The sequence below is a fragment of the Cyprinodon tularosa genome, unplaced genomic scaffold, assembly GCF_016077235.1.
Source record: "Cyprinodon tularosa strain WSP-4 unplaced genomic scaffold, ASM1607723v1 ctg643, whole genome shotgun sequence".
Classification (NCBI taxonomy): Eukaryota; Metazoa; Chordata; class Actinopteri; order Cyprinodontiformes; family Cyprinodontidae; genus Cyprinodon; species Cyprinodon tularosa.
The window spans coordinates 262,896-290,875 of NW_024039389.1; the positions used below are offsets into that span (position 1 = coordinate 262,896).

General features: G+C 36.7%; 1 protein-coding gene across 1 annotated transcript in view; it reads right to left on the reverse strand.

The window, feature by feature from the left end:
* Positions 1 to 14,076: 14,076 nt before the first annotated feature.
* Positions 14,077 to 27,980, reverse strand: part of lamc3 (laminin, gamma 3) — a 107,007-nt gene continuing 93,103 nt past the window's right edge. Inside the window, exons 16-24 of the mRNA XM_038308694.1 lie at positions 26,131 to 26,207; positions 25,669 to 25,803; positions 22,723 to 22,933; positions 21,898 to 22,044; positions 20,997 to 21,099; positions 20,545 to 20,747; positions 19,616 to 19,756; positions 18,721 to 18,820; positions 14,077 to 17,396 (exon numbers count right to left, since the gene is read on the reverse strand). Of these exons, the coding sequence (XP_038164622.1) occupies positions 17,134 to 17,396; positions 18,721 to 18,820; positions 19,616 to 19,756; positions 20,545 to 20,747; positions 20,997 to 21,099; positions 21,898 to 22,044; positions 22,723 to 22,933; positions 25,669 to 25,803; positions 26,131 to 26,207 (1,380 nt within the window). The 3' untranslated portion in view covers positions 14,077 to 17,133. The remainder of the gene's footprint in view (positions 17,397 to 18,720; positions 18,821 to 19,615; positions 19,757 to 20,544; positions 20,748 to 20,996; positions 21,100 to 21,897; positions 22,045 to 22,722; positions 22,934 to 25,668; positions 25,804 to 26,130; positions 26,208 to 27,980) is intronic.

The following is a 27,980-nucleotide window of genomic DNA, read 5'->3' on the forward strand; positions in this document are numbered from 1 at the left end:
GTTTAATGCAGATTTAAACCTCTTAAAGGAGCACTAATATATAATTTTTTTAGCCCCTGTGTCCGTCTTATCTGACCATTTTTCTGTCATTTTTAAATGCATAAAGCATAAAAAGAGCCAAAGGGACATACAAAAACACATCTTTAATGACAGCGCAGCTGAATCCTTTAGCAGGTTTACTCTTCTACCTCTAATTTTCCCTCTAACTCTGTAGATGAGGCAGTGGATAAGGTTTCAGACATCATTGATTCCATTGCTCCTATTAAAGTGAAGGTTGCTACTAAGAGGAAAAAGTCTCAGTGGAGAAGTGCTTCACCTGTCAGGAGAGAAAAAGTGAGTGTTGAAAAGTTGACTACAGGTGGCAAATGACTGGACTCTAGGTTCACTATAACATTCACAAGGAGAGGCTCTACAGATGTGACTTACAATGAAAAATGCAGAAGAATCTTTCTCTGAGATCACTAGCAAGAACATTAATGCTCAGGCCTTATTTGCCCTGGTGGACAGGTTAGCAAACGGGCCTGCAACAAATGTACTAACTTATTCATTAAAATAATCCAAAAGCGCAGAGGGACAGTCGTTACATTGCTAATAAGTCTTGCACCAAAGGTATCTTCACCTAGGACTGATTTTGACAAAATTTCCACATTTCACAAAATAAACTACAAATCAAAATGGTTTGCCAACTAAGCCCTTCTTCTTGCTGTCATAATGTTCCCACAGCTTTCCGAAGGAAAGTCCTGTCTAAATTTCTTATTTAACTTAAATAACTAGTGTTGTTATCACATTGAAACTCCTTTATTTCATGGTGATAATGAGAACTGAAGAGCTAAACATGGATCTTTGATGGCGAAAACATCAAAGATCCAACTTTTAACAGTAGTCATGGGTGTGAGTTTTCATTGTTGAGATGAGACTAAATAAAAACATTAGTGTGTGCTGTAATCTGCTGAGTAGTATCAGCTGTGCTGCTGCATCCTGTTTGGTCATGCAGCCCAACTGCCGTGCAGCGGTGCACATTCTGCATGACCACAGATGGACCATTACAAAAGTAGCAGAGATAAAAGTAATCCGGAATTGTCTGGTACTGCGTACTTCACTCTTACAAACTCTGCTCTTCTAGCTCTGCTTGTTTAGAAATGTGTTTTTGTGTGCCCTTAACTCAAATTCTGCAATGTACGCTCCACAATGATGTTTCATTCTCAACAGTATAGCTCTTTATGCCCTCACTACTTAATAAACTATACAGGTGCTGGTCATAAAATTAGAATATCATGAAAAAGTAGATTGATTTCAGTAATTCCATTTAAAAAGTGAAACTTGTATATTATATTCATACATTACATACAAACTCATATATTTCAGATGTTTATTTTGTTTAATTTTGATGATTACAAATGACAACAAATGAAAATCTCAAATTCATCATATCAGAAAATTAGAATATTACTGAAGACCAATAAAAACAAAGGATTTATAGAAATGTTGGCCAACTGAAAAGTATGAACATGAAAAGTATGAGCATGTACAGCACTCAGTATTTAGTTGGGCCTCCTTTGGCCTGTATTACTGCAGCAATGCGGCGTGGCATGGAGTCGATCAGTCTGTGGCACTGCTCAGGTGTTATGATAGCCCAGGTTGCTCTAATAGTGGCTTTTAGCTCTTCTGAATTGTTGGGTCTGGTGTATTGCATCTTCTTCTTCACAATACCCCATAGATTTTCTATGGGGTTAAGGTCAGGAGAGTTTGCTGGCCAATTAAGAACAGGGATACCATGGTCCTTCAACCAGGTACTGGTAGCTTTGGCACTGTGTGCAGGTGCCAAGTCCTGTTGGAAAATGAAATCTGCATCTCCAAAAAGTTGGTCAGCTGCAGGAAGCATGAAGTGCTCTAAAACTTCCTGGTATGTGGCTGCGTTGACCCTGGACCTCAGAAAACACAATGGACCAACACCAGCAGATGACATGGCACCCCAAACCATCACTGACTGTGGAAACTTTACACTGGACTTCAAGCAACTGGATGAAGTGCCTCTTCTTTTCCTCCAGACTCTGGGACCTTGATTTCCAAAGGAAATGCAAAATTTACTTTCATCAGAGAACATGACTTTGGACCACTCACCAGCAGTCCAGTCCTGTTTCTCTTTAGCCCAGGCAAGACGCTTCTGACGCTGTCTGTGGTTCAAGAGTGGCTTGACACAAGGAATGCGACAGCAGAAACCCATGTCTTTCATACGTCTGTGTGTGGTGGTTCTTGAAGCACTCACTCCAGCTGCAGTCCACTCTTTGTGAATCTCCCCCACATTTTTGAATGGGTTTTGTTTCACAATCCTCTCCAGGGTGCGGTTATCTCTCTTGCTTGTACACTTTTTTCGACCACATCTTTTCCTTCCCTTCGCCTCTCTATTAATGTGCTTGGACACTGAGCTCTGTGAACAGCCAGCCTCTTTAGCGATGACCTTTTGTGTCTTGCCCTCCTTGTGCAAGATGTCGATGGTCGTCTTTTGGACAACTGTCAAGTCAGCAGTCTTCCCCATGATTGTGTAGCCTATAGAACTAGACTGAAAGACCATTTAAAGGCTTTTGCAGGTGGTTTGAGTTAATCAGCTGATTAGAGTGTGGCACCAGGGGCCATCAATTTTGAACCTTTTCACAATATTCTAATTTTCTGATATGATGAATTTGAGATTTTCATTTGTTGTCATTTGTAATCATCAAAATTAAACAAAATAAACATCTGAAATATATGAGTTTGTATGTAATGTATGAATATAATATACAAGTTTCACTTTTTAAATGGAATTACTGAAATCAATCCACTTTTTCATGATATTCTAATTTTATGACCAGCACCTGTATGTGGTTGATCATCCTCTGCCAAGCATAAAAAATCCTTTGTCTAACTATCAAGATTTTAATTCTTCCAGCTCACAATAAGTGATGCAAAACCTTCTTTAATTTCTACCAAAAGGAATCCCTAAATTATATCCAAATCAAATATTTAATTGCATACTTTTTATTTTTGGATAAAGACGCAGATGAAAAGGAACTTTGAATATTTTTTCTCTAATAGTTCTTTTTTCTATCTATTTGAATATTCAACATTTTAGTTAACATATTATTTTGATTAAGGTCTGGATTGCTATGGCATTATAAGGCAATTATGTAGGTTCTCTGTATTATTATTATTTTTTTTTACATGAGACACCTATGAATTTAAATCTACTTTGACCCCTGAGCAGCAGTAACCGAGGGCTAAATGCTTAGAAATAAAGCCAAAATTGCCAAAGTAGAAAGAAGAATGTTTTTGTTCTTTGCTTTCTAGAGTAATGAAGATTGATTGATCTGTTTGTAATGCATAATTAAAGAAGGAGCAGATCAGTAAGAAATTGTCGCTATTTTAGCGACAATTTCTTATTTCAAAAATTAGCAAAGAGAAGCACTTTGTACTTTTGTAGATGGGAAAGATGTCTGTGCTTTTCTTCTGACAGGATTTGAGAAAAGTTTGATTTATCAGTTTATTCTGCTAGTTGTGAAAACGCCATAATTTGCTGCTGCGATTGGCTGAAAGCGTATTATGGAAGGCAGGTACTAGCTGGCAAGTCACCCAAACAGTTTGAAGTATAGTATTAAACGTACCTCCTTTTCAAGGACAGACTCAAAGACAGCCATCCCAGATTGATCAAGTAGAACTCAACTCATTTCTACACATATTTGGCTACTGCCAGGTTAAAGGAATGTGGTCGTTATTCAAAACTGTAAAGGTTACCTATTGTTTGAAGTACAACATAAAATTGACTAAAATCTTTTTGAGTTTTAGTCGACTAAAACCAATATAGTAATGATTTAAATGTGACTAAAACTTACAACAGTTTTCGTCCTGAAATTGTAAAAAAAAAAAAAAACTAAGATTAAATCTAAGATGGCTATAAAAAACAACAATGTACCAAGCTGTAGTTGAAAACTAGCTGCTTGGACAACAGCAAGATGATTGAAATATGTGTGTTTTAGCAGTTAAGCACCTTCCTAACAATGACCACCTGCTTTGACACCTTCTCTGCACTGCTCACCACCGTACAGAGATTGCTATTGTCAGTGTTTGTGTAGTGAGAACTTCTTTGCAAACAGTGTAGCTAGAAAAAAAAAAATGCAACAGAGCTTGTAAAGTTGAACGCAAGCGGTATGCTTGTATGTTGCTATGTGGGCTGCAGGACACATGAAGGGCAGTCAGTCTTTACAACAGGGCATATTTCCAAAAGGTCCTCAGATTTAGTGCAATAGATGATTAAATGTTGGACTGTTGAAGCAGGTTTTTGACAACAGCTGCATAAATATAAAACATTTAAAGATGTTTCAAAAAATGCATGTTTTTTTCATGTGAAATCATGTACATGAAAAGGTGTAGTGGGAGTTTGAATAAATATGTAAATTTTCTTCGTGTTAAAACATAAATCTTTATATATTAATGCAAAGTAAATGTTTATATGATAACACAGATACGGCAGCAATCCTTTTTGCAGGATTAGATACATACAGAATCTGTTTTTTAACCACGTTTAAAAAAAATATTTTCTTTGAAATTTGCCTAATCTGTGTGCCCTACTTAAAGCTCACATTTAGAGCCACTCGATGCTTTCTTGATAGTTAAGCAAATACAAAACACAGAGGTCAGCCACTGAATTTTTGTCAAATTATTCATGACGCAGTAATAGTGGTGTTCCATAACAAGTAGTGTCCATTAAGTTGGTAGTGGCCCAGTAAGGGGGGGTGAGAGAAAAAATGAACAATACAGAGGAACTGAACTCTCCCCTACTTAAACTATGTCAAGCCTCAGCATTAAGAAATCATTTGAGAAGCAATCGTTCTTTCGCCATGATTTTCAAGAATATATGAGTATTGTTTATGCAAATTGATTTGCACAGTAAAGGGCTATCTAAAAATCCCTTTCTCGTGTTTATGAGAAAGTGTAGTTGGACTTCTGTTTCAAACCATTAGGTAGGTAAAGAAACCAATCATCCCTATATGTTAAACAAAAAAAAAAACAATGTTGGTAGCATTAAATGCCAATAAACATTTTTCTGCAGCAAAAACACCCAAAATATTTTGATTTTCGGCTGGTGATCACTTATTTATAGTAAATTAGGGTGACCATCTTTGAACATTTTTTATCAGATGAGGAGTTTTAGAGCTAACATAAGAAAAAAATGCTATTTATGCATGATGTCATAGTGCACAAAATAAAAAAAAAATGGACTTAGCTGTAGTAATGTTCACACATTTAAAACTCAGTTCTGGTGTTTTCAGCACTTCCCATGACAAAGTGGAAGTGTGGTATATTTGTTGCGATAATGGATAATAAACAGAGAATTCAACAGCTAGCAGACATTTCAGTTGGTGGTGCTAATGGACCAAACATTGTTTGACAAACAACAATTCAACCACATCATAAAGTTTTTTATCTAAGGAAAACCAGCTGATTGCATCGTCTCATTGACTGGAAAGCAATCCCTCACACTAACAATGCTTGTAGCGACAGTGGAGAGGAAAACTCACTTTTAACAGGAACAAACCTCCAGCAGAACCAGACTGAGTGTGAGCGGCCATTTCCTAAGACCGACTGAAGTTCAAGGATACAGAAGCAATCATACAGAAAGAAGCAGACACAAAAGGTAACTGTCAACCAGCTCCAAAGGCGGCCCCAACCAGGAAACACACAGCTAGGCAGCTCCGAGCCAGCTCCCATGTCAGAGGATGAAATAAAGCACATACAATTAGACACAGTAAGAGAAAATGGACAACACTGAAAAACAGGCCAAGCACCAACATCTATAAACAAAGTAGTTAATGGCAGCAGCACAGCTGATATTTCTCTCCAGGTCGGCGTCACAGTCAAAAAGGAACAGATCAGATTAGGCTACTATGATGAGAAAACCCAGAGAGCATTAGCGATTGTACTAATAAATTCTGCACAAAGGGAGACTAGAGATCGAATAAAGCAGCATGATGAGAAGGGGTCCTTATGTCCTCGAGCAGTCTAAGCCTATAGCAGCATAACTATAGAGATAGCTGAGGATAACTTGAGCCACTCTAACTATAAGTTCATTCAAATTGGTAAGGATATTTAAGCCAAAGCAGAACAGCTTCAGCAGTCGCTATGATAAGTGCTGCCCAAATAGGGTTATAAATAAGGAATGAGGCAAGAAGAGGAAACAGAATGTTTCACCTAGTATAAGGATCTTCATATGTTTATATACAGTGGGGCAAAAAAGTATTTAGTCAGCCACCAATAGTGCAAGTTCTCCCACTTAAAAAGATGAGAGAGGCCGGTAATTTTCATCATAGATATACCTCAACTATGAGAGACAAAATGAGAAAAAAAAATAAAAAAAATCACATTGTCTGATTTTTAAAGAACTTATTTGCAAAATCTGGTGGAAAATAAGTATTTGGTCAACAAAAGTTCATCTCAATACTTTGTTATATACCCTTTGTTGGCAATGACAGACATCAAACGTTTTCTGTAAGTCTTCACAAGGTTTTCACACACTGTTGCTGGTATTTTGGCCCATTCCTCCAAGCAGATCTCCTCTGGAGCAGTGATGTTCTGGGGCTGTCGCTGGGCAACACGGACTTTCAACTCCCTCCAAAGATTTTCTATGAGGTTGAGATCTAGAGACTGGCTAGGCCACTCCAGGACCTTGAAATGCTTCTTATGAAGCCACTCCTTCGTTACCCGGGCAGTGTGTTTGGGATTATTTTCATGCTGAAAGACCCAGCCATGTTTCATCTTCAATGCCCTTGCTGATGGAAGGAGGTTTTCACTCAAAATTTGACGATACATGGCCCCATTCATTCTTTTCTTCACACGGATCAGTCGTCCTGGTCCCTTAGCAGAAAAACAGTCCCAAAGCATGATGTTTCCACCCCCATGCTTCACTGTAGGTATGGTGTTCTTTGGATGCAACTCAGCATTCTCTCTCCTCCAAACACGACGAGTAGAGTTTTTACCAAAAAGTTCTATTTTGGTTTCATCTGACCATATGATATTCTCCCAGTCATCATCCAAATGCTGTCTGCAAACTTGAGACGGGCCTTGACATGTACTGGCTTAAGCAGGGGGACACGTCTGGCACTGCAGGATTTGAGTCCCTGGCGGCGTAGTGTGTTACTGATGGTAGCCTTTGTTACTTTGGTCCCAGCTCTCTGCAGGTCATTCACTAGGTCCCACCGTGTGGTTCTGGGATTTTTACTCACCGTTCTTGTGATCATTTTGACCCCACGGGGTGAGATCTTGCGTGGAGCCCCAGATTGAGGAAGATTATCAGTGGTCTTGTATGTTTTCCATTTTCTAATAATTGATCCCACAGTTGATTTCTTCACACCAAGCTGTTTACCTATTGCAGATTCAGACTTCCCAGCCTGGTGCAGGTCTATGATTTGGTTTCGGGTGTCCTTTGACAGCTCTCTAGTTTTGGCCATGGTGGAGTTTAGAGTGTGACTGTTTGAGGTTGTGGACAGGTGTCTTTTATACTGATAACGGGTTCAAACAGGTGCCATTAATGAAGGTAACGAGTGGAGGACAGAGGAGCCTCTTACAGAAGAAGTTACAGGTCTGGGAGAGCCAGAAATCTTGCTTGTTTGTAACTGACCAAATACTTATTTTCCACAATATTTTGCAAATAAATTCTTTAAAAATCAGACAATGTGATTTTCTGGATTTTTTTTTCTCATTTTGTCTCTCATAGTTGAGGTATATCTATGATGAAAATTACCGGCCTCTCTCATCTTTTTAAGTGGGAGAACTTGCACTATTGGTAGCTGACTAAATACTTTTTTGCCCCACTGTATGCTGCTTAGTAGCTATATGGTTGGTCTGACTTCATGAGCAAAAAAGTCAGCACTCAGGCAGCACTGAGTTGATTAGGAGTTACTAAGAAAATCTAGTAAAGCAATTAGTTCGAACGTTTTTCTCTGTCAAACATAGTGCATTTTTTTCCCAGATGACTGAAAATTGGAAGACATAAGGCAAAATACAAGACAGGGTGTGCCAGCAGCAACTATGGTCATACATACTCTAAAGCTGACACAAACTGAGGTTAAAGCTTTAACCTTCTTCTGCCTGAGGAGGAACATTTGAAGATGCATTTCATGTGAAGAATCTTTGGGAAAGTCAGCTACTGAGGAAAAAATAGTGAGATCAGAGTGAAGTGAGTCATCTCTTGATGCTAACATCTCTCTAGCTGAACCATCCAGGAACAACAGGAAACTCTGAAATCCATGAGAATCTCTGTCAGAGGCACCCTTTTGTTCTTTTTTTAATTTCTCTTCCTTCTCTGATTAAATGCTTGAAAAAAGCAGGTTGGTGCAAACAGTGTGAAATAATTTAAATTCATACAAACAAACTATATTTCCATTTATGTGCAGAAAATTGGGATGTCATGTCCGAGAGATTAGAAAATTGGAGTAAATGATTTCAAATTTTGCTAAAATACCCATCAATAATTTAACATGGCAACTACTTTTGTTTTCAGTGCTGTAAGGGCTGAATTTGAAAGTTCAGTAAAAGATTCTTTGTAGTTAGTATACATGCAACAATTAATACTTGTGTATTTTGTGCTTAGAGAGAAATGAAGGGTGCTAAAAAGCAAAGTTTGCTTTAGTATCAGAGTCAGTTACTGAATTGCAGAACTTCACTGCTTTGTTGTTATTTCACTGTTTACTGAACCTCTGCAGAGGAAAGTGCAAGATGTAGAACAAAGTTTAATGTCTTCCCTCAATGAGTCAGATAATACTGTATATACCTAAAAAGTTGCATTAGATTCATGTGCAATGTTGGCAGTCAGAGTAATCAGTGTGCAGAGCCAAATTCATACGGTGCAAGTGGATTAGTTATTATTGTGCAATTGCTGCAACATTTGAGCAACACATTTTGAATTCAATAGTAGCAACATATATGTGTGGTTTTAAATTTATCATGTCAGATAAAATTAACTTTGGTTCAAACACAATATAATTATATGCATGGGAAAAACACAACAGTTGGTGGGAATATTACCTGCTAAACTGAAAGTAACTCCAGCTGCATTTTTGGATATTTATAAAATATCCATGACAGCAAAAAGATGATAGGTGAGGAAATTAAAAAAGGAACTTAATAATTTTGAAAATGAGGATATTTGATCTTTAGAATATTCCCTTTGCAAAATGTGGGTTTTGATAAAAATTGACCATCAACCAAAAAGCATACTTTTAAATTGAACTTAAAAATGGAGAACAGGGCTTTATATTGATATCGATATAACTGTGGTTTACTAGGAAATTAGATCATCATTGCTTTAAAGAAATCAAAACAATGTAAAACTAGCATTACATTAATATAAGGATACAATACTTTAATTTAATGGTCACTATGTAATATATACAGAAACACACGGGAAAAAAAAAATTATTTGTAGGGATGAAGATGAGTTTTTTGTAGAGGTATACACAGAAAAAAAGCAAATAGAGAACTTTGGAAAGGAAGTTTTTTGTCTATATTTGTTAGCTTTGTAGTTCAAAATGACATGACCTGTATTCTGACGTTTCATTTTCAATCTAAACAGATCAAAGGTTCTTAAAGACATATCATGATAGTTAATAACTCCACATCAAATGACTGGCAAGACTTTTTTGGCTCTCATTATTTCCAGGGAAAACAAGATACTCTTTCATGTTATTTCTCTTTAGTCTTTTACAATTAATGTAAGAAAAAGAAGCTCAACAACTAGACCTCAAGCAAAAAGGTGGCATAAGGGGGAGTTTACTCTTATTGGACCTTGTCTTAATGGTGCAGTTTAGTTTGATGATGTGTATTCATTTGTAAAAGAAAATTGCCGCTAAAAATAGCTGCTTAAACAAGTTCTGTATCTACAGTCAGAACAACGATTCAACATTTTAAGATAACTGAACATGGATCAAATTCTTGTAAGGACCAAAGTTTATCTAAGTCTTTTGGTGTATCATAAGGTGTATGGTGAGGGTCTGCTTGTTTGCAAACTGCAGCATATTTTCTCCCTTTAGTTTTAGAATATACAACGGGATGAAAAAAATATTTTATCTTAAGAGTTTTCCTTAACATAACTAGGGATGCCTACAAATTGTGAAAGGCGCTGGATATGTTACTGTAAGACCTTAAGCTTCAGTCAGCTCATAGCCTGACCGTTTGAACACCCAGCCATGACTCAGTCCTCCTGACAAAGAACATTTACTAAAAGGATCAAAGAGACCTCTTTGCAATAACAGGAAGGTAGCATGTCTAATTGTCCGACTACAGCTGTACCAGGTAGCATTTACAGTTAAACAAGCTACGTTAAGACCTTGGTTTTGTTTAAAGGGCACAGAAGAAGGGAATTTAGCTTTTTAATCAAGCAAAGTTTTTATTTACACCCCCAAAGTATTTCAGACAGTTCTTTGCACATTTAATTTTCTTTTTTTTTGTGTCCTGTTTTGCCGATGACTCATGCAATAGATATCCCAGAGCTAGATGATTGCCTAACAACCTTGCTTTCACCAGCAGACCATTTTGAATACTGCCATAAGGTTCTGCTTGATACTTCTACTTGCCAAAGTAAACATCAAATTAGCTTCAAGAGCAGCAAGCTCCCTTAGATATACATCCATGTTGGAGTCAAAATATGGTGACTACCAGTGTTGTGCCTGAATGCGTTCATTGAACGAAAGTTCATGAACTCGTTCATATTTTGGGCGAACGTGAACTGAACGTACTGCATTATTGCCTGATGAACGTTATTGTGAACTCGTTCATTCTGGTGTCTGTGAACGGCACGCTCTCTCAGTTCAGCTCCGTTCAATAGGTTGCCAGATTTCTATAGAGTCCTCCAGGCGAAACCCCGGCTAAATCACACCGTAAACAGGCCTTAATATGTAGCGGGAAAAACACCCAATCTGGCAACACCAGCTACCAGCATCGTAGCCTACAGCCGCGTGCGTCATCAAAACAAAATGCAGCGTGGAAGCCACAGCAGCATGGAGGCGACTTAAAACAGGTTTATGACCAGGTGGTCGGTGAGGATGATGGCAACAAGTTTGCCCGCCGGCTTTCAGTAAAAAAATCCGCACTTCAGTAACCTTAAATTCCTACCTCAGCCTGGTCCCTCAGTTTGTGTTAGTAAAATCTTCTTGAGCGGAGGTCTTCAACAGGGGATCCGCGACCCCTAGGGGTCTACGGAGGTACTGCATGAGGGTCTGCATGGTTAGTTGATATTTTTATATTCCCCCCCTGCAATTTTTTCCCCCACTAATTGAAATGTCTTTAAATACTCATTAACATGAAATCAACACACTGTAGTAAACAGATAAATGGAGGCAGAAGATGTCTTTCAGTCATCAATGCTCACATTCAGCGACACACAGGAGCTCTTTCAAGCTGGGCACCGTTTCCTTCACAACAACCAGGAATCAGAATCAGAAAAACTTTAATAATCCCAGGGAGAAATTAATTTCTTTACATTACTCCATCTGTAATAGAGTGACTATAGGACACAATTTCATACAATATATATAGTTAGGGGGTCCCCGCTCCATCTCGCCATCAGTTTGGGGGTCCTTGGTCTGGAAAACATAGAAGACCCCTGTTCTTGAGGGTTTTACTATCCATCTAACTTGTTTGTTAAACCTGCCTGGTATAATTTTCCAGGATTCCAGTTCTTTTAGTATGTATTGAAATGGAATTTCAAATGGAAAAAATTATAAAAAAAAAAAAAAAAAAAAACATTTGCACCTTAAAGACTACCTTCCTATTTTTCTTTTAATAATTACTCATAAAAAAGACCATTCAAGCAGCACATTTTTCCTGATGTTTTTGAGAATATACTGTAGGAGGGAAAGCTGCAGCTGCTACTAGTGTGAAGTGAATGGACAGCAACAAAGCGTTAAAGCAACAATGGGGAAATCTGTCCCCTCAATGCTAATGTAAACCCTGGTTGGATAAGGATTCAAAACTGGATATGAAGATGAAATCTGATGCACAGTTTCAGTGTTACAACTGATAAAATAATTGCTGTCTGTGGTTCTACAGTAGGCTATGGTGTAATTGAGCAATATATAAAAAAAAAAAAAAAAGAACTATGAACTAGTTAATTTTTTGGTTTTGAATTATGAACTATGAACTGAACTAGTTCATTTTAAAATGTGTGAACTGAACTTTGAACTAGTTCACGTAGAAAGAGAACTTTCCCAACACTGGTGACTACACAATATTATTCAGGGTGGTATTTATCTGTAGCTTAATATTTAATAATATTTAGTATTTGTTCATTTCATGAACACCTGGAACCAAACTCCCATGATACATATGCATGTATAAAGGATTTACAAAGCTTCTTCATAAGGGAAATATGCTCAATAGCAGGTTTGGGCGGCCCCAGACTTGCACCATAGGAGCGTGGACAAAAAAAGCAACCCTCAGATATCCAGAGGCACCACAGATCACTGGGACACAAGGAGGACAGATCTATTGTAGGGCTGGCTCTGTCCCTGAGGGGTCTGACCCTGTCCTGTGCAGAGATCACACAGGGCAGTGAGCCTACGGGCTCCACGGCTGGTCACGCCCAAGGTGGATCCGAAGGAGAGCCACGGGATCTGAGGTCCGGGAAGGACCACCCCCCAGTGGGGACCCCACAGAGCCAGAAGGCCCAAGCCTGGCCTTTCAGCCACCAGGTATGAGACAGCATCCACTGAAATACCCAACGCTGCACCTAGAGAAACATCAGCACGGCAGCAGACAAAGGCACATTTCATTTTTAGGCCATTTCAGATATTCAGCTACAAATAGGGGTTAAAGAACTGTGTTAAATCTGACTAATTATGACTCATATTTGTTTATAATGCGATTTTAGAGTCAGTAAACTCTCAACATTCAAAACTTAAATAGAAGAGTTCAAACTGTGTAAAAAATACGGATAGGGTTTTAGTATATATAAAACACAAAAATATTCAAAATTCATAAAAATGTAATTTTCCATCTTTAAAAAAGAACATTTACTACTTCTAGGTATGATCTTAAGCTAATTGTGTCATGTTTAAAGTTTTATATCAATATGTCATGTCTTAATAGAATGAGCCTTTTTGTTATGATTGCAGTTTCAGTCTCCCAATTACTAAATGTGAGGATTTCATCTTCTACATCTAGGTTTGTTATATACAGTATTTTAACTTTAGTCAAGATGCCATCTTAACCAACAACTTAATTACCCAATTATATTGAGTGGAACGCAAAATCAACTCATTTCTCCACTATAAATGACTAAAAATAAAATGCTTCATTTTTAAATGTATCAAAGAAAAGCCAACACTTGAATCAGTTCAAAATTCATTCTGCTTTCAGGATATTTGGTGTTTTCCATCTAAGAGAATTGTCTTAAAGCACCAGTGCCTTTTCATATTAAGCAGTATTTGTCCTGTTCTACACTTATCCAGAATCAGAATTTTTCTACCAGCAAATGTTATGTTTCTTACCTTAATACTTGGATAATAATTTGTGGGAGGGTAAAGCATATCTTCAAATAGGTTTTGTAAAAACAGAAGACTTTTTTCAAATTAACTTTCAACACTTATCTTCTCCAGACATTTGTTTTGAATATTAAAATATAAAAAAACCTAATTAATTTATTGTAGATATTTCAAGCAAGCCAACATAAAAGAAGATAGAGCACAAGTAAACAAACACACGATCAAAGGAGAGGAGTGAAAGACAGCAGGGACAGAAAGAATAACAATACAAAACAAATTACTATGTCTAAATTTTCTAAATCGGATGATAGATCAGATAAGAATAAATATATTGTACTAATATAACATGATCTTATTTTATTAAGGGCAATCATTATTTTGTTGGTGTTTAAGATTCTTTTAGATGCTTGATCATTTGTTGTGAAATTTTAAAACCAACCCAAACAAAATCTAATCTAAATAGTTCCATGGTGTGATTTTATTCAACAGCTAGTTTCCTTTTTCCAGAAAAGATATGAATAAACTAATGAAAAGGCAACAAATACAGTGCACACAAATAGCAACAAAATTTTCCAGATAAGGTTTATTACACTTATTGATATGCTGGATTTGCAGTTTAACACCTTTCTACTGTAAAATCATCCCATCTCAAGATGTCACACAGTGTACTTTTTGGTCCATAAACAACAGATATGATACAAAAGAAGTAATATTGCAGGTATGGTCCTTAGAACAGTTTCATCTATTGGCAGACCTAAAATATGGAAATATATTCCTATTAAAAATGGTTGTAGATATGCTGCTAAAATCACATCAAATTAATTCTTCATAAAAGAAAAAAAAAGTGCAGTATAACTCTTGATGTCAATCAATTCATTAACAGGCATTGGCTGGTTATGGTATCAATGCAGACTGGTTTTCAAAAAATTAGTTTTTAAAAGCAACATTTCAGCAGTTTATGGTACTATGGTCTCAAAGATAAGTTATCAAGCAAAAAAACAAATAGCTGTTGGGAAAAGGTTGTCAGTTCTCAGGAAAAAAGTTGACGGTTCTTGTAGCTCTTAGAAAAACAAAAAAAACAAAATTAGTATCTGTAAAAAAAATCAGATCTTAGGAATCAATTTTTCTGGTCTGAGGAAAATGCCAGAGGCTTTTTTTTTAATACAGTGAAATCTTGAACAATTGAGCAGATCTTAATTTTCAGCCAAGCCATACATTCTTGCCTTAAAGATCTTAAAAGTTTATTTTGGATTACAAAAAGTGTATTACAGCTATATCAATTTACAAGCACAATTTATTCCATCATTGTTAAATTTTGCTTTCCAATCTTGAGCAATGTGCTTTGAGCTGCAAGGAATCAAGGCAAATAGTGGGGCCATGAAGGATACTCCGGACCCATCTTTTTTATCCAGGACTAGTGGATGTATTTATCATTCACATTTGAAAAAGCCCTAAGAGTCGGGAATAACAAGAAAAAGGAAAATAAAAAGTCAGGAATTGGGACAGCATTCATTGCAGAACCATGACATATTCTTCTACAATCCCAAAACACAGTTTTAAGATGGCATAGGCAATAATGACGCTCTTGGAAACTCAAATAACTGCTTGGTTTTTCAAGATTTTACTTAATTTAAAGAATGAGCTCTGATGTTTTCCTAAGACCTGACAACTTTTTGCTTCAGACCTGATACCTTATTTCTTAGGACCTTGGGATTTCTTTAAATATACACCATACACACCCACACAATATGGTGAGTGAACCTTCTTGTCCACAAACAAGCCTACTTTCACATTTGAAGGGCAATAAATGTACAGTACTGTGGTTATATATTTAGGTTTCCTACTGTATGAGTTGGTTTTATGACCTCTATATACCGTACGATTTTTTTGGCTCCTTTTTCAGCCAATAATTTTTAATTAGATTATTTCTAGCCATAAAAATAGAAAATACATTTTTCTTGAGGCCTATTTTATATCGTATGCTTGAGCAGTATTATTTTGAAGTTGTACTCTTAGTACTCTTGCCTAATCTGCTCTTCCTTGTATTAGACTGCATTTGTTTCTGTCTTATTTAAATGTGTTTTAAGATAGATTAAACTTTACCTTTGTTAAACCCCCCCAAAATGTTTTCTTTTTTACTTATGACAGGTTTTAATTTTAACCAGAAGGGCTAAGCAACCCTGGATTTAATAATGTAAAACGTTTGTCGTTTGTAAAAACTCCTCTTTTAAGGCTCACAAACCTCACTTTGTGTCGTCTCTTCTGCCTTATGTATTGTTTGATGAATTATGTTTACAATACAGATGATTGCTAAATCATGTTATACAATTTTGCTTTGGATTTGTGTTAAGGTACTATCGTACCAGCCCATGCCTGTTAATTAAGTATCAGTTAAGGACACCTTTGAAGAAATGCTCAAACATTTTGATCAAAAAGGGGCATCTATACTTCTAATTGTAATTCCCAAGAAGCAAGGCAGTTTCACAACTTGATAATGGGCTTAGTCCACATGTAGCAGGGTTTATAAAAAAGTTGAACATCTCCCCTACACCATTCTTAAAAATAATACCATATACAGGAAGCATTTTAGAAAACGTTTCATTTACATCCTCCCACAGAAATACGCCACTGAGAATTATTTTAAACACAGCAGATGCACAGGGGGCAGTGTCCATGAAACCTAAACGTGACAGCAAATCAGAATCCAGCAAAACAAAAATCAACATGTCTATGAGAAAATACATTTTTTAACTCCACCATATGGTCAAGTGTATAAATAATGATTGCAAATCTGTGATGCAGTGAAGAAATATTTGTTGCAAACGGTGATCATATCCCTCCTTTCAGGTACACGCAGGCTCAAAAAATGTTTAGAAATCTATATTTTGTCTGTGCTTTTTAGGATAATTAATTTAAAGGGATGCATAACGTGTGGCTGGAACACATTGCAGTATAAAAATCCAATATTTTATCCAGATATCCTGCTACATGTGGACAAGGCCTCAGTAAAGGAAGGAAGCTAAAACATGCAGGTAGGCAACATGAGAGTCCCAAAATCCCAGGCTGCATGTTGCTGAAGTCTCACCTGAATCCTGCTGAGGCCAAGACGACTAATTGTTAATTAAGGCACACTGATGAAACAAGAGCTGAAGTGTAAATGAATGTGTCAGTCTGAAGAAGCCCTCCGACACACCTTTTCTCCCTTGCAAAGGAAAGGTAACAATATCCAAACCTGTGGGTGTTGTCTGTCGGCTCATCGTGGCTGGTTTCGATTATTCACAGGAAAATTAAAATTCTCATTATGTTTATTTAAAAAAAAAATCGAATGAAATTGAAAAACAGAAATGGAGGGGTGAAAAGAAGAAGATAAAAATGAAGAGGGAGGATCAGGTATGATTCACTGGAGACAGGAGCTTGGAGGCATTCAGATAAACTATGTGTGTCTTTTGTTCATTGATGGGAAAATGAATTGTAGCTTAGGGCAAAAAAGGAAAAAAAAATGAGAGAAAATATCAGGGAATCTTTGAAGCAGAAATAATATGACCACAGCTCTTTTTATTAAAACATCCGCCAGATTTTTTCAGATGTTTGGTTGCTTTGTTGCAATCCTGATCACCTCCCGTTCCTAGGCTTTACCTTCTGCTGAGGCCTGGGGGCAGGACTGAGGCAGGTTTGAGGCAATGTCCCTGAGACTGTCTCTCTCTACTCGTATCTCCTGAATGTCCTGCTCAATGAGGGACAGGCGGCTCTGTTGGTCCTTAGCAGCAGAATGCAGCTTTTGGATCTTGGAGCCCAGTGCTGGGCTCTCCACACTCCCACGCAGCATACTCAGGCGGCGTTCTGTCTCGTTTAGAATCCGATCAAATCGCTCCAGTGGCACGCTCCCGTCTGGTCAAAACACACAGGGCAAGGAACAGATGGAGAAAGAGGATATCACAGAGGGAATCGGAAAAATACAAAGGCTTCTTTTTTTGGTTTATTAATGGATTGAATTCAAACAGCATGTCAGTCTGCGTGATGACCTAATTAAAGTGATTTGGTCATTATCCTCTTAGGCAAGTCACATGCTGACAATGAAGAGTCAAATCCTGGGCCTTTTAGTTGATTCTTCATTTTAAAGGGTTATGACAAATGCAATACTGTAAATAGTATTTGCCCCTTACAGGTTTAATTTGTTTGATCTGTTTAAGATAAAAAAACAAATGCTTTTGATTATCAGATACATTTTAAGAGAGATAACATAATTAAATACAAAGGCAGAGGAACAAATCTATCCAAACCGAGCATTAACTATGTGAAAAAGTAATTCCCCTGCCCCAGTCTTTAATTTACTCTAACGAACGACATATCTGGAGTTCAATAAAATTTTTCCTATTAGAATTGATTGCAATCAACACAGCAGAACTGAGAATTCACTCAAATTCTGTTGTGTTTTTTTGTGAGAAGCATTATCCATAAATAAAAAAGAAAAATGGTAGAATGTTGAACCTTTTCAGGACTGACTGGCCTTCTATGCTTTAAGAGTGCATCAGTGTCTTATCCAGGAGGTCAAGGAAGAACCTAAACCACATCTGAAGCACTGCTGGCCTCATTCAACTAAGATCATATTCCATGATTCAACAACAAGAAACAGACATGAAAAAGTTCTGAATGGGAAATCACTGATGACCAAAAGTAACTTAAAAGCCTATCTGACAATAGCATATACAAAGAAAACACCTTTTTTGAAAATTCAATAGAATATTGAGAATATTCAAAAGACTGACAAGAAAAAGGTGGATATTTTTGTTTTTTTTGGTAAAATCTAACAGCAATTTAGAAAAAGAACATCATACCCTCTGTAAAATATGGAGTAATGGGAAGGTCTGAGGCTAACATGCTAATGTCAGCAGCTGGTTGATTTAATAAAACTATTAATTGTCCTCTCTTGCAGAAATGGGCTTTATCTTAAACACATAAGAGTAAACTAAAGCATGTCTTATTTTCTTTTTTTCTAAAACATAAATCCAGTTTTCCTTGTTTGCAGCAGTTCGTTGCCTTTTAGTCTCTCACTAAGAATGTGGAATGTAGAATATTTCACGATTAAGAGGCATTGAAAATATTAGAACTCTATAGTGTTCTGTAACTGGCATTGTGTATATTAATATACCTCCACATTAACTCTAGAACCACAAATTTAGCTCCAGTGAAATTCCCCAGGCAGAAAACTTACCTATTTTGCCGATAAGTTCACTTAAGGTTACGGAATATGCCTCCAACTGCTGTTTAGCTGCTTCCATGTCATGCTTTATGCTGGTAAGGGACACTTCAGGCTAGAAAAAGAACAAGAATGATTACATAGTTTTATGCTGAACAAAGGAGGTGCAGATCAAACAGAATGCTCGTTGCATTCTGGAATGCCTGGCCCTAAAAATTGAGCACCAAATGATTTCTTTACAATGGCCAAGTTTGATAGAAATGAATTATTATGCATAATTTGAGAAGTAAGAATTGTTACGTCTTTTGTTTGTTTGTCTTCTTTAACGAGGAAATTGTGACATGGAATATTTTAGCTTTGTTCAAGTTTTTACCAATGACTCAGTTTCAATATCTGAATCCTATCCTAATTCATTGCATCTTCAGGTGCATCTTTTGGGTTGTTGTCCAATGAAAGGTTGCAATCTAAAGACTTTTTTCAGCTTAAAAGGAATGTTTTCTTCGGCTCTTTCTTCACATCAGTGTTGTCCATGCTTCATTGTATCACTAGAGATATGTATTCCCACAGCTAGATGCCTTTACTTTTTGAAACAATACAGTCTGACAGTTTTTTTTATGTCTTGTAACTGTATTAATTATTTTAAGCTGTACAAGGACTTCAGTCCTGATTTTCCAATGTGTATGCAAGATTCTCCTATTGGGTAATTCTACTGCACCTAATATTGATGCTTCAAATGGTTCCAGAAAATATTGCTAAGATCTTAAATGGTTTTATTCCATTTTTTTTGTTTTGCATTGCATATAGTTAAACTAACAGGCTCTAATTTCTTGGTCTCACTTTATTAATTTTGTTATAGAAAAACAATTTACAAAAAAGAAAAGACATCTGCTTCATTTGAATTAAAACATACCTCTGTTGGGATCATGGAGTTTGCTTTCTCTATCAGTAATTCTTGCTCTGACAGCTGCTTTAAAGCCAAATCCATATGCGAGTTAAGGTGAGAAGCTGTAGTTCTGGTATACTTGGCCTGGGTCAGAATGGCTTTGGATCCCTGAAAACAAGATACAAAACATAAAAAGTAAATAAATAAATTCAGAATAGTTAGAGGACACAAACAAAGGTTGGCAATAATGTCCATTTTCTTTCACAGTAAAAGGTACTTGAAATTAAAGTCGACCTTCAAAAGCTAGGCCTACTATTACGCAAATCACTTGTGACCAAACGCCATCACCTGATAAACTGGATTTGGATGGAGTTTTGTTATTTGGATTACAATCTTTTATTTTGAAATTGATTTTTAAACACTGATAAAAAATAAATCCTTGGCAAGATCATTGAAACATTAAAAAAAAACTGAAATAATAGAAAGAGTGCATCATCAGACAACAATTAAAACCAATATCACTAATCGCTTCCAAACCACAAGATCGTCCAAAAAACAATGTAATGTATTTTTAAAGTTGAATAAATAGATAAACGATCTATTGATCTGTAAATATAATAAAAAAAACAGCCTGATCTAAATTAAATGTATATGAGCCAAATTTAAAGTGTCACAAAGCTACTTTTACATGAAAATATAATAAAAATATAAAGATATAAAATAAAAGATCTTTAAATAAACTAAATAAATAAGAAATGATAACTCTTTTTTAATGTTTAAGTTGGAGAAAAGGGGGAAAAATTGATTAAAGAGAAATAAAAAAAAAACTAATTTTATCTTCTGCCATGTTAATTTTTGACCAAATGCTTTTTTGTTTAAAAAAGTAAAATTAGCTTAAAGAAGCTACATTTTTCTGTCCAAAAATAGCCATTTACACTAATAAAACAAGCACACACCTTAGCCACATCATATGCCATTTGTCCTGCCTCCTGTGTGGTGTTGCTTGCAAGGCTGGCATTTTCCTTGGCAGGTTCTAGCATCTTCTCAATTTGTTTGACCTTCTTCTGGACCTCAGACAGGACCTTTTCTTCCAATGGTCTTTGCTTCTTCAATGCAGCCTTGGTCTGTAATTGCTGATGGGGCCACTCTTCCACCATGTCTAAAGGCAGGGTGTCAGAATTAATATAAGCAGACAAGTTGTTCTAAACTTGGCAAGGTGCAGATTTAAGAAGGTCAGTGTCTCCTGGTTGAAGACTGATCAGTACTGAAAGTTCTTTTTTTTCTCATTCAAAATCTTATCCAGGCTGTCTAAGCAGAAAAAAAATCCAATGTACTCAACTCTGGAGACAATCTATACTTTGTCTTATCTTTGAATTTGAGTATTTATTAAAAAAAGAAACAGTCTCACTTTCTATTTTCTTATGCAAGGTGATGGCCTCGGACTCCACTTCTTTCCCCTTCACCACAGATGTTAAAGCCACAGTGTTTGCTGCCTGAGCACGTCCCTGTAGCTGTAGAAAGAATGGATAAACCCAAAAAATAAACCCTGAAATTTGTAAAGCAAAGTCTCTGTAAGAGCCATGTCGATAAACCTGCAAGAACTTTCTATTAGTTTGAAAGACAGCTGAGGTTTTTACAGATCAGCTCTCGTCATGTGGCTCTGAGTCAATGAATACTTCAATGCTTGAACATGTTAGCATGCAAGAAAGGCTAACTTTGAATGGCAGTTTTACTTACAGAGTGGGCGGTATGTATTTATTACTCATTCATTAACATTTGGTGTCCATAACAGTGACTGCTATGCATTCTCTATTGATACAACAGGTTAGATAAAGAATAAATAAATGAAAATAACCCCAATCTAAACAAAAACTACATCTAACATGATATTAAATGAGTATTATGGGTAAATTTCTATGGGCTTACTAGCAGACTTGTAGCAGCTTTCACACACACAGATGCCCATTTCAAATATCCAACATTGTAAGATAACTATTGCAGGTTGTCTTTGTTTTTTAAAGGCTAATAACAGTTTAAAGCCACAACATGATGTTGTCTTACAATGTTAATCTCCATCTGCGATGGTCAAAAACCTTAGTTTAAACTGGTATGGATTTTCTACCCTATGGAAGTGATTTAACCATCTGAGTTCAATTATTCAGGTAAGTGAGAAAATACTTTTACAAAATAGTTTGTGCATATGATGTAAACTTTAATAAAGGCTTAGAAAAAAACAGCTTAATTTAGTAGTTCAAAAGATTAAAATTCAAAAGAAGAATATATATATAAATATCAATCAACATACTTACCATTTTTATCTTGTCTTCTTTTTCAAAGTGTTTCTTGACAGTCTGTTTTACTGATTCAGCCACCCTGCTGATGTTACTGATGAGAAGTTCCTTGGCCCCAATTTGTTGGTCCAGCTCTTCTGTCTGTTGCAGTAGTTCCTCACTTAACTACATGGTAATAACAGATATACAGTAAATAAGCCCAAATCATATAAAAAGAGTTTTATTTGAATATAAAATAGCCACTGCGTGACATTTTCTCATGAGGTTACATTGCCTCGTAGATTTCAAATCTCTAATAAAAAAATCTGATTCTAAACATTGCAGTTTACAGTGTTTTGTTTGCTTGAAGATGCTGAGCATGATCACTGCTCTCTGGAATTATATGTACTCTCTGAGCAGTCTGCCAAAATCTTTTCCCTCTGTGGCAGATTGGTGTTCTTTGCTTGCAAAATGTTTAATCAAAGGGAAAACTTCAATTGCTGGTCATCTGTCCTCCCCAGCCATTTAAATTTAATTTTACATGCATCTAAAGCTGCTCAGTTATATCTATTTTAGACCAGTTTAGGCAATGCAAAAGTTGTTAATGCATTAAATATATATATATATATTTTCAAGCTTGCAGGGACTCTTCCCTAAATATTTGTGGTCAGTCCATCTAATAGTTCTGCTGAAATCTTCTCTCTTATGGCCTGTGGACCTCTGCAGTCAATAAATAGTGATTCTTTTAACAATATGCTTATATAGTATTCCATATCTATATTATGCAAGTTCAGTTAACATGACTTTTATCATATATTCCATACAATCACCCACTCACGTAGCAACACTGCTGTCTGGACTGACCTGTGCAGTGTAATTCTCCAGATGTGTTTGGTTAAACTCAGTTTGCTCCATGTCTGGTTCTGTTCTCAAAGTCAGCTGATGTAAGGATGATGTGATGTTGCCCAAAGAAAACTTGGAAGTGGCATCTTCTTTCTCCACAGCCAAAAGTTCAGCTACGGTAGTATTTAGCAGCACGGTGAGGTTTTCCTTCTGCTGCTGCATTTGATTTATTCTGGCATGAAAGGAGTAAGAAAGTGACGACGATTAGTCACACATAAGGTAACAAAGATAAAATTAAAATGAACCTGAATGTGTTGAATTCATTCGATGTGTGAAAATACCAACATGTGAAGATGTACTTCAGAACCGTTAGTGCCTCATATTCAATACATGTATTCAGAGGCGTTACTTGCGATATTTGACTGGGAAACCCTGTGCTGTTATTGACATTGATGTAACATGGAAGCTTCACTTGAGACTTGAGAGTAAAGAGGAGTAAGGAGACAGTGACACTGTGCAAAGAAAGTGTGATGAATAATGAAAGGTGTTAGACGCGGTGCAGGAGATGTGAAATTTTCCATTTTTATCAGCTTCACAGCTGTAATCATATCCAATATGTTTTGCCTCAACAGAGCAAATACACAAATAGCACAGGTAGTTGGTCTCGGCAGCTCAGCATTCATTTCCTGAGTAATTAATTAACATGTTTGGCAGGGTGCAGGAACCTTCTGATATTCTGACTAAATGTTGAGCTTGTTACACGGTTATGTAGTTTTTATACATTCATCTGAGAAAAGCTATTCAGTTTCATTAAACCTTAAATGTTGATGAAATGGCAAAAGAAAATAGTTGAAGGTGAACTTGAACCACACCAATAAGGCTTATAAGACCAGCAAATTACAGCAACACCCAACCATAAAATGGAAACTGCAGCCTTTTTTTGTTGAAATAAAACCTTCCTAATAAAAAGAAAAAGAATACTATGACGCTTACACTCATTTTATCTCAGGAAATTATATTTTGCTGGTGTGAATTTCTGCATTTAGGATGGCTTATGGATAATTAACCTCATACCATGATTCGCCTGTGTGATTTCTTTATACGTAAAATGTACCTTTTTAACGGGAAACGAAAAACATATTCTGCCCTAATTTTGGTCTATTGCACCATTATTTATATTCATACAACTCTATGTAAAAAGGCTGAAACGGCATGTAAAACAAATGAATCACAGAAGAATAATGTACCTGTTACTGTGTCTTTAATAATCCATTTTTGTTTTACTACCTACTAACCTATATCCAGCTTTTTAATCATATCTCACTAGTTATGAAACTAGCTCTACAACTATAACCATCACAAATGTTAGCGAGACACATTTGATAAGACTGCTGTGGGCTTTTTAACTCCCCATAATGTCAGGAAAGATAATGCCTTATTTATTCCTTCTTTTATTAACTGCACTGAAGGAAACTTCAGTAATAGCTTGTGTTTGCCTGTCAGTGCTCAGACCAGTAACAAACAGCACCAAATTGGTCTCTGTGCTGTCTTCCAAGAAGAAAGTCTCTTTTAAAGATTATGCACAAGAAAAAAAACAAAACAACTGCTTGCAGAAGACATGCAAACAAAGGACATGAATTATTCCAACCATGTCCTGTGGTCCTATGAGATCAAGATACATTTATTTGGTTCAGATATTGTTAAGCATGTTCAGGTATAAATGTTGTTTTTCCCAGTACATGTGATTACCAATCCAACAGGGCTTTATTGGATGTTTTTGTTGTTTATGTGTACCATTACTTTCCTGTTATCTTAATTGAAAATTAAAAAATAATAATACAAAATTCATGTTGCATGAAAGCTGTTTTTGCTAAACTCCAGTCCATTAAGTGATTACCATTTAGTGATTCTGAAAAGCACAGCAAGAGACTCAACTGCCTTGAAGCATTTACCAGCAAGAAGTGAGTATTTTACAAAGCTTAATGTGCAACACACTCGGTTTTTACCCTTTTAATAATACGTTTTTGCTTCCTCCTTTGACAAGCACTGCACTTAATAGTTTAATCTAAGTGGTGAGTTTACCTGGTAACTATTAGAAGTATTTTTAGCTTTAGCAGAAGCAAAAATACTAAGTTTACTATTAAAAAACAACAAAATGCCACATTAAACTAAAATTCAGACATCCAGTGATGCAAAGTGATTCTTTTTTTCTTTAGCTATAGAAGAGTTTGTCTAAAAAAAAAAAAAAGATACTAATAGCTTCACTGTTCATGCTTGGTGACGCTGAGACCTGGAGGTCTATTTATAGAAACGGATTCAACACTTTAGCCCCATGGTTCAATAGCTTCCAAACAATAAAATGTCTCTACTAAAGTATCAACAAATGGGGAAATATGTGTGGAAAAAGCAATTTAATGGTGCCCATCTGTGCTAAACCCGCTCACTTTGCATCCTTCAAAGTGGGCTCTCGCACACATACACAGTGTTGTGCTGCACTGCTCCAGTGATGAACAGAACTCTCCCGAATCAAGCTGACTCCTGTTAGGAGGGGGTAATCAATTTTGAGCTCCTCGCTTCTTTGCTCTCATCATGGCCACCGGAGGGCTTTTTGCATCATTCTGTCTGGCGTTCGGGATAATCCTCAGAGCAATCACACGCTAGGAGATGCAGCGAGCACGCTGCAAATCCAAGAGAGCAATAGGCTTACAGCAGAGAGAAGCTGTCCCCCCTGTGACTAAATGTCTTACTCCTAAACTCCAGCGTGCTTTAAAAAAAAGGGTGCAGTGAAAGAGAAGGCTTTGGGTTATAATGTGAGGATAGGTACACTTTGTTGGAAATACAGTGCAAAAGCTTAAAAATGAGCTGCCTGGTGGATTTATAAATAAAGACTGTTTTGTGTTAACACCTTGAGCATTCTTTCTGTTTGTGTTTCCTTTTTGTGTGCATAAATTAAATGTTTTTGCTCACTGCTCCATCAGATTCCTAATGTACTCCTCTGTAGAGTTGTCCTGCAGTAGATCCATCAGCAGGCTGAAAGTCTGCTTTGACTCGCGTACCGCCCTGCTGGCTATGGCTTCAATGTGGTCCGCCGTTTCTCTGTGACTGCAAAGAAAGAAAAAAAAGGAGTACAAAGTGAAAAAAGGGAGAAAAAAAGCATGCAGCGCAGAATAATAGACCATTATGATAGCCTGAGGAAAGGTGAAATAGATTTCAGCATTGATGCTTTCCCCTCACTGGATCTCCTGGCCAGGTTTCTGGAACAAGCATATAATAGAGCTCCGAGCTCTGAGGGGTCCAGAGCATCGACCTGCTGCGGTTTAACCACAATGTGAGTGACAAGCACAAAAAAGCAGTCGAGCAGAGATCCACAGATTACTGAAACAGCCTCTGCTTATAAATGATCACTAAAAGCCCATTAAATAGACTTACCTTTTCATTAGGACCTGGGAGTCATTGACCATTATGCTCCATTTGTTAGGCGCTGACATGGCTTCAAAAGAAATGATCTGTGAAAATGATAGGGAGGGAAAGCAACACATTGAGTGGGAGGACTAGCTTTAAACTACAGTACTTCCACAGTTTTCATAAAAGGATATGCTACTGATAAAAGATTTTTTATACCCTAGAGAAACAGTAAATAAATACAGGTCAGAGTAAAACCCACATTTACTTTAAGTTGTTTTCATATTTTACAAATGTCTGTTCTTGGAAGATGTGGTGGTTTGTTTTGTTCAGACATTTGATCTATGGGGATTTTCCTACACAACAAACTCTCAGGTTAACTAAGAGTTGGAAGACGAACAGATAATATCCAGTGTGAAAAAGTTATGTGAATATCAGAGGTGAAGCTGCAGACTTATGGGATGACAAGCAGCTTTGCTTCAAATAACCATGCTTAGCTTAGTATGTGCCCTTTCTAAAGGAAGAGGATGAGCAACAGCAGAGATCAAAAAACAGGAGCCCCTCCTGTCAGCTAAGAAATGGAGCGCGAGTTTCCCCATAATTGATGAATAACAGGTTGGGAAAACATTACCTGGTCTGATGAGTCTCTAGTTAAGCTTTGACTTTCAAAAAGTAGGGTCAGAATTTCATAAAAGCAGGAACCCATCCTCAATCATATCAATGTTTTCTGGTGGAGGTGTGGCGGGGGCTCGCTTTAGGCCCCTTAGTATCAATTAAATATCATTTAGATGCCCCAGCTCACCTTGGTGCCTATTGCTAACAATTCCATTCCTTTACAACCACATTTTGATGCTTAAACTAAGCAGAATAACACTCCATTTCCAAAGCTTGAATCCTCTTAAATAAATTCTTGAGCATACCAATGAGATCCCCGTACTGCAGTGGGTTGCCAGATCTCAATAAACCAGAGAACCATCTGGATATGTTTGAATGGGAGAGTTACATAAAGGATGTACAGCCAACAAATCAGCTTAATTTATGCCACAAAGAAATAAGGCTAATCTAAGGGTGAAATGGGGTCCATGCTTAAATAAACCAGTCCATGTTATTAAACATATGCATACATAACCTGAAGGGTTGCACTATGCTGTTGAACACTGAGTGACATTCAGTTTGGAGAAATGCAAACAGACCAAGCAAACTACAATTAACACTGTTTAATTCTTTGCTTGTTTTTTGAAGACTGCCTGTCTATTGATTACGACTTTAAACAGCTGCTGCAGGTGATGAGAGCTTTAGAGTTTTAGTTTAATTCTTTGCTTGTTATGTGCAAGAACAAAGATGCTTAGAAAACTCGGACAGAAGAACTTTGGCAAGAACAAGCTTACTGATCACTCTAAGATTTAAATAACATGGCAGACAGATCCATGGATGCTTCCTGCAAGCCCTGGGCAGACAATAAACGGCCTCCTAGTGGGCGAAGAACAAGTCCTTAATTTAGGAGTCCATTAAAGACAAGTTAAACTCTTGCTTTTGGACACAGTGCTTTGCTACTTAGATGGAGTTGGTTCATAATAGAGGTAGGAGTGGGGGTGAGAGGTCTATTGTGTGAGTGAAGAATCCCATAATAATGTTAATTGTTATAATTTGGAGGTTTAATTTGTTTTAACTGTAAAACCACATATGGATTCTCTTTGGAAAAGATTACACTTACAAAATCAAATGTATAAGTATTGGCCATATGTTTATTCACAAGACACAGAGAGACAAAACCTTTTGGTGCTAACAAAGTCCTGGGTTCTGTTTGAATATTTGAATTTTATTAAAAACAGAAACAGTCAAGTTGTTTGTCCAGCGTTTTTATTGTCACTACACTG